Below are 7205 nucleotides of genomic sequence, written 5' to 3' on the forward strand. Positions count from 1 at the left end.
TGATTGTACTTGTGTGTGAGTTGGAAGGAAATTTCTCTTTGTGGTGGTCTTGTGTGCTATTGGTTTTAGAAGGTATAATTGGGCCTTGCATCAAAAATCGAGTTGAGAGCAGATTGGCCAAACTCACGGGGATGATGCCATGAAGTGCATTGAAGGCGAGGGTTCGGTACCGCATGACCATTGCGGTGGCCAATCTCTGTGGGATCTCACCTGGAGAATTTATTGAGAGAGAGCTCAATCTTTGTTGAGGAAGCTAAGATTGGCGATGGAGGGAGATATGAAGCCCCCAGGGCCCAACATGGAGAGGTTGATAAGCGATGACTCTACCTTTGTGCTTGTGAGAGCAAGTGATACCGATCCGATTGCGAGAAATAAAAAGTGTCATTCCAAGAATCAAGAGCTCCGGAAGGATCGGATGTGACTCCATTCTTGAATCCAAGCAATGCTAAGCGATCATCGGGTCCTGGTGTGCCAACAAAGTGGTCGCCATGGAGCGGAGAACCAAATAGAAGAAGAAGCAGCTGAGAGAAACCCATGACCTGTTAGATCTTGAAAAGAAGATCGAGCAATGTCTTCAAGTTTCCCATGCATTAGGGTGTGTCTGGGCTAGATCCGGTGAAGCTTTGTAAACAAGCAACAAGCACATCAAGAAAATAACCAGCGGATATTTCTTCTTAATTTGAAGATGTGAATTATTAATGTTGTTATTATTGTTTGTTTATGTGTGTTCTTCAATGGGATGGTGATGACCTTGGGATGTTGAATTAGATTTATTAAAAAATTTATTACAAAAAGAAAAGATACAGAGAAGAACCAAGAAGATCCAGATAAACGAGGCCAAGGGGCAAATGAGAAGGAGGTGATCGGTGAGATTCAAGCTGGAGCATGACACAACACTACTTTGAGGCGACTCTTAGGGGGTTGCTCACCCTCCTAGGTCTCTCAAAGGATCTTTGGGGTGACTAGAGTAGCGAGAATACACAAATCTTCACTCCCGATTTGGGATTTGCTCGTGAGAGCTATTATTTGGAATATCTAGCTAGAAAGAAATGCACACACTTTTTAATTTCAAGCGTATCTCGATGTTTGCCATTATTCTTAAGATTGACCACTTGATAATTTTTACGGTTTGATCATGACTCCCGAGCCAAAAAGCGAAACTTGATGAGTCTATGTCCAAGATTAAGAGAAGCTCGGACTTCACGACCTCTAGAGACATGGTGCGAGGATGGCCCGTTGATCGCGACCGACCTTCCCGGGCGAGATGTAGTCCTTTGCCTTGTTTCCTTAAAGAAACTGCGCTTCCTTTAGGTTCTTTTTTTTTTCGGCCTGTTGTTTCTTACGTTTTCTTTTAACCACCCCTGGTGGTTTTCTTTTGTTTGAGCCTCTGCTCCTTTTGTACTGTCTTTTCTCTTTTATTGAATGTGGTTAATCCTCTTTTTTTAAAAACAACAAAGAAGATCGGAGACATCAAACAAAAAGAACAACATCGATAAAAGATGAAATCACTCATGTAGATGAGGAGAGACGATGAACCATGATTTATCAATGTTGAATAACTTTCAAGATAAAAAAATTTATGTTTTTTAATATTTTTAAAATTAGTGGTTGAGCTGTTAATGATAGGGTTGGCGGGGGAATTGGCCAATGGTGATTAGTGCGTTTATTTATTTAAAAAATAGATAAATTACATCATTAATAAAGGAGACGATGAATAGAACAAAAAAAATACTAGAGATGGATATTGACACTAATTCCATAAAAAAAAAAAACAATAAAAAGAGGAAAAGTTTTACTTTCCCCCTCTTTGTGCATTGATTCCTTAGACAATTATTGTTGGAGATTATACTAATAATAGCATGACATTTGGAGCACTAACTTAGCGCAGGACATTGCACGTCAATTTGTCCATCACTCATGCAGCGTCCAATCATAACCTTCAGGTGAGATCCATCGGTTTTTTCATAACCAATGCTTACAATTGTGTTTCTCTTGCAGGGATGCCTGTCCCAGCCTATGAATGATAACTCCTCTGATGAGCTTTTTCGCTATCGAAGTTGTTTTTACATATTGCTCTTGACCATAATCTCCTGATCAAACGAATCTTCAGCGCTCAACACAGTGTCTTGGTTACACTTCAAAACCCTGCTTCCATACTTTCTTGGCGCTTTCAACATCAGATCAGTAACTTGCAATTCCTTCTTGACATATGCCACCGCCCGAGCATCCAGATTACTCCTCACTCTTGGCTCAGCCCCGCCATCAACCTTGCTTCAATGGATTTTCGTCATCAGCATCTTAATCTCTTTCTCTTCAGTCATGATCTTCCTCGCTGGATTATGCGCTTGTTCATTACACATGGATACTCTTTCTAACTGTTTTGTTGTTCTGTTCATTGTCCTTTTTTTTTTCCTGTATTCTAGCATTTAGTTTTTGACTTTATTTTATTAATAAATTTAGCTTCTCAGTTGAGAAGTTCGTCTTAAAAAAAAAAAAAAATTGTCCATTAATCAAGTCCATGAGAAGTTAGAAGTCCATAAGATAATTTATTAAGAAACACCCAACCAACTTTAAGGACAGCCAAATATATAGAAACAGTAGTTGAGTTCGTCCTTATGAACTCGTTGATCCAACGCATAAATAATGGTCCCTGACTGCACGCATTTGTGCTGAAACATGACTCATGCTAAGCCTCTCATTTGGAGAATCAACACAGCATGCAAGGCCCTAAAAGCTGAAACAGAGACCACACACTCCTTTTTGCCTTTTGTATCCAATGGAATCATCTTCTTGTGAGAACATTGATGGATCCATGACCTCCATGATTCTCTCAGAGAAGCATAAGACTCTACAAACTTTCTCATTGTCATACCATCCTTGAAACTCTCATCAACTGGTCTCTTTCCTGTCAGCAACTCCAGAACAAGGATCCCATAGCTGTACACATCTCCCATGAGTTGACACCTCACTCCCAAAACCATACTCTGCATGGATCCATTCATCAACGAATTAATATTTTTAATATAGCAAAAGTACAATGGAATCATTCAGAATAATATATACCTGGAGGAACATAGCCAATGGTTCCTTTGATGATCTCTGTTGAGGTTGTGGAGCTCTGCCATAAGTTGCTGTTGTTGTTCATGAGGATCTTTGCAAGACCAAAGTCTCCGACACTTTTGAGCATTCATGTCATCATCCAAAAGAACATTGCTTGGCTTCAGATCACAGTGAACAACTGGAGGTTGGCAAGAGTGATGAAGATACTCCAAAGCATCAGCAACATCAATGGCCACATTCAACCTTTGAATCAAACTCAGAGGACTTTGTTGTTGTTGTTGTTGATTCTCCACTGGATGTAACCATGAATCCAAGCTTCCATTTTGCATCAAGTCTAAAACCAGAGCTTTGAAGTCATTGCCTCGTGAATCAATGCTCACGCATGAAGTGATGATCTTGATGAGATTCCGGTGTCGGATGCTTCTGAGTGATTCACATTCAGAGAGAAAGCTCTTTGAAGCTCCTCTAATGTTGAGGCTGAAGACTTTAATGGCGACCATCATTATGGTGTTGTTGATGCCATGAAGAGTTCCCTTTGTAAACAGAGGCATGCTTTTCCTTTTCCGATGAGATTACCGGAAGAGAAACCATCTGTTGCTCTGACCAAATCATTGTATGTGACTCTCGAAACTCTTCATATGGAACAGGCAAGGATGATGAAATCTTTTGTTTTTGTTCTTGATTCTCGTTGCCGAAACAAGAAAAAGAAAATAGTAAGAGCAAGAGAAGGCACGATAAAAGGAAACTATTGGGATCACAATCTTTAGGATTAGAGATCCTCTACTTGTTTTATGATGGGACTTAAGGCAGACAGGTAAGTGAAGTTGTGGGAGTCCCCCGCAAAGCTCAATATTTCCAATTAAAACTAGTGCAGATGAATTTGTAAACACCCCTTTTACAGGGAGTTCACCATGGAAGTGATTGTAAGAAAGGTCCAAAAAGTACAGATACTTGAAATCCTGTAGGAACTTTGGGACAGACCCTGATAAGTTATTGTTTGATAGGCGAAGTGTTTCAAGGAATTTAAAGTTGCCAAAAGATGAAGGAATGCCTCCTGACAAGCTATTGTCTGAAAGGTCTAAATTTTTTAGACCTTTTAGTTTGCCTAAAGATGAGGGAATGGATCCAATGAAGAGATTACCTTGAAAATCTAGGTTTTCTAAGACTGCACATGCACTGATGGTCCCAGGGATTTCACCTGTCAATCCATTCCCATTTAATAGTAAGTATTGGAGATTTATCAAGCTTCCAATCTCTGTAGGAATAGTTCCACTGAAAGAGTTGTTGGCTAAATCAAGAAAAAAGAGTGAAAATAATTGTCCAAGGATTTCTCCAGCCATTCTCCCACTAAGTCTGTTGCTAGAGAGAGATAGTATAGCTAGTCGTTTGAGTGCTTTCATAGTAGGAGGTATAGTGCCCTCAAATCTATTCCCCGATAGGAAGATGCTCGACAACAGAGTTAGATTGCCAATGCTGGATGGAATGTAACCTGTAAGTTTGTTGTCATCCAAACCCAAAGACTGTAACATGGTGAGCTTTCCAATGTGCTCTGGAACTTGGCCAGTGAGTTGATTATCGCTGAGCTGCAAGATATTCAAACTAATTAAATTTGCAATCCCATGAGGAATGATCCCTGAGAAATGGTTGTAATCCATGTATAAAACCATCATCTCCTTGGACAAGTTGGCTACAGACAGAGGCAGCACACCTCCGAGATCATTGACCGAAATAGATAGAAGCTGCAAGTTGCTGCAATTCATCAAAGAATCAATGAAGCTCCAATCCCTGGCATCGTTGGCTTGAAACTGATTCATTTCTAAATTGAGAGAATAAAGACCATGCATCCCTCCAAAAATTGGAGGCACTGTCCCACTAAACTGGTTGTTTGGAAAGTCAATCATCTCAAGAAGAGAAGCATTGGACAGTGAAACAGGGATGATTCCATTAAACTTGTTACCACCAATGCGAAAGGATGTGAGTTTAGAAAGTTTGTTACCTAAACTTGAAGGTAGCCTCCCATGGAGCTGATTGACTGCGACGCTTATATATTCTATAGATGAAATATTGAACAAAACTGAAGGGATTGTCCCATGGAGAGAATTGTCAGCCACCTGGAAACGCACTAAGTTTGACAGCCTGCCGAGTTCTTCAGAGATGATTCCTTGTAAATTATTTGACATAAGAGAGAGTTGAACTAGAGAAGAAAGGTTCCCAATGGATGATGGAATGACTCCAGTGAGACTGGTTTTAGATAGAGCCAGCACCTTTAGCTTGTCGAGAGTTCCACCAAGCGCAACAGGGATAGAACCATTGAGCTGGTTGGATGACAAGTGGAGAAATCTGAGTTGAGAACAGTTGGCCAAACTCACAGGGATGATGCCATGAAGTGCATTAAAGCTGAGGTTCAGGTACTGCAGCCGGTGCAGACTGCCAAACTCCGGTGGGATCTCACCAGAGAATTCATTGAGAGAGAGCTCAATGCTGTTGAGGAAGCTAAGATTGGCAATGGAGGGTGATATGAAACCCCCCAGGCCCAACATGGAGAGGTTGATAGCTATGACTCTACCTTTGTGCTTGTGAGAGCAAGAGACACCAGTCCAGTTGCAGAAATAAAAAGTGTCATTCCAAGAATCAAGAGTTCCAGAAGGATCAGATGTGACTCCATTCTTGAATCCAAGCAATGCTAAGCGATCATCAGTCTCGTGCGCTAACAAAGTGATGGCCATGGAACAGAGAACCAAATAGAAAAAGAGCAAATGAGAGAAACCCATGACCGTTGACATGTGTTGTATAATTGATCAATGGAGATCTAGGAGATGATTTTATAATCCAATAATGATACGCTGTTTTAATAATAATAAAATAATAATAATATTGATACGCTGATGCATGTTCATGGTGGCATTGTGGAAGACTTGGAAGTCTCAGTAGTTTGGCGGTCAATGGACGTTATGACTGTCAGGATCAAAGGAATAACAATCACAATCTAAACACACTCAGTCAACCTAGCAAAAGAAGATAATGCTCAATACAAAGAAGAACAGATGATGAAACTCTACTGAAAATACCATTAACTGATTAACTGAGCATTTAAGCAAACACATGATGTGCATGCGAGTGAGGCATCACAATTCATACAACCAGAAGAAACAAACATCTAATACAAACATACATTAAACTAACAGCAAAGCATAATGAAAAGCAATACAAACATTCATGCAAAGACAGTTACTTATTGAGTGTAATTCCCGAGCCTAACACTGCATCATTTGACCAGCCTCACAGTTCACGCACTATCACATATCTCAATTTGTTTTCCAGGCCCCACGCAGCATAGTATCACTAGCTCACTCTGATCATGCTCAAGCCTCAACAATGACTAAGAGAAGCTCATGACCACAGGTCAGATGGGGAAGATAATATGATAGATGCTGTCAACCAATTAATTAATACACTTGCAAGTAAATTCCAAATGTTGACGGGCTTTTAAGTTTTTTTGTTAGATTAATCAAATGTCATGCCCCGAACCTGGCTCGCCAGGCTCAGTACGCTGACAAACAGCCACACACCAACCAAGCTGAGGCCTAGTAGGCATGCAAGGCCTCAAAATCTGTTCTCAAAATTCACAAACCTAACAGAGAATTAAAACTAGAAACAAGAACAGAGTTCAACACTAAAAGAACAAACTATTTTGCACAATCAATACAAGTTTATTAAATAAAACCTAGGCCCACAATAATCGGGACTTATTACAAGCTAAATAAAACGGCGATGGCCCAACGATCCCTGCTAAGCTATCTGCCACCGACCTCTACTCCTGATCTGAAAAAATATCAACAAAATTTATGAGCTTGACAACCCAGTAAGCACCCACTAAAAATATAGGGATCACTTATACAAAATCATAATTTATCAAATTGCAAAATCAACAAAACAAATTTATTTCACGTAAACATAGATGTCAAAAATTTAAGCATATAGGTCCCCCAAACAACTATTGCCAAAACAAAATCACAGAATTCGTATATTTAACTTCGGTGACCCGAGACAAAATTTATCAAAAGTCATATTTTTACCCTCGGTGACCCCGAGCCAAAATTATCAAAAGCTGATATTTTTCACCGACGGCAAGCGGTGAGAAACTA

At 40.0% G+C, this 7205-nt stretch overlaps 1 protein-coding gene and 1 pseudogene across 1 annotated transcript; both read right to left on the bottom strand.

Annotated features, from left to right (window-relative positions):
• Positions 1 to 2889: 2889 nt before the first annotated feature.
• Positions 2890 to 3611, bottom strand: LOC120279153 (annotated as a pseudogene).
• Positions 3612 to 3668: 57 nt separating this feature from the next.
• On the bottom strand, positions 3669 to 6532 carry LOC120279154 (probable LRR receptor-like serine/threonine-protein kinase At3g47570). The gene is made up of 2 exons (XM_039286020.1): positions 6293 to 6532; positions 3669 to 6015 (listed from the first exon to the last, which is right to left on the bottom strand). The coding sequence occupies exon 2, from the start codon at positions 5841 to 5843 to the stop codon at positions 3669 to 3671; it is 2175 nt and encodes a 724-aa protein (XP_039141954.1). The 5' UTR covers positions 5844 to 6015; positions 6293 to 6532.
• Positions 6533 to 7205: the final 673 nt, after the last annotated feature.

The sequence above is a fragment of the Dioscorea cayenensis genome, chromosome 16 (assembly GCF_009730915.1).
Source record: "Dioscorea cayenensis subsp. rotundata cultivar TDr96_F1 chromosome 16, TDr96_F1_v2_PseudoChromosome.rev07_lg8_w22 25.fasta, whole genome shotgun sequence".
In the NCBI taxonomy this organism is placed as follows: Eukaryota; Viridiplantae; Streptophyta; class Magnoliopsida; order Dioscoreales; family Dioscoreaceae; genus Dioscorea; species Dioscorea cayenensis.

Excerpts from the sequence above, each read along its gene's own strand:
- LOC120279154 (XM_039286020.1), bottom strand. The coding sequence starts at position 5,843 with ATGTCAACGGTCATGGGTTTCTCTCATTTGCTCTTTTTCTATTTGGTT.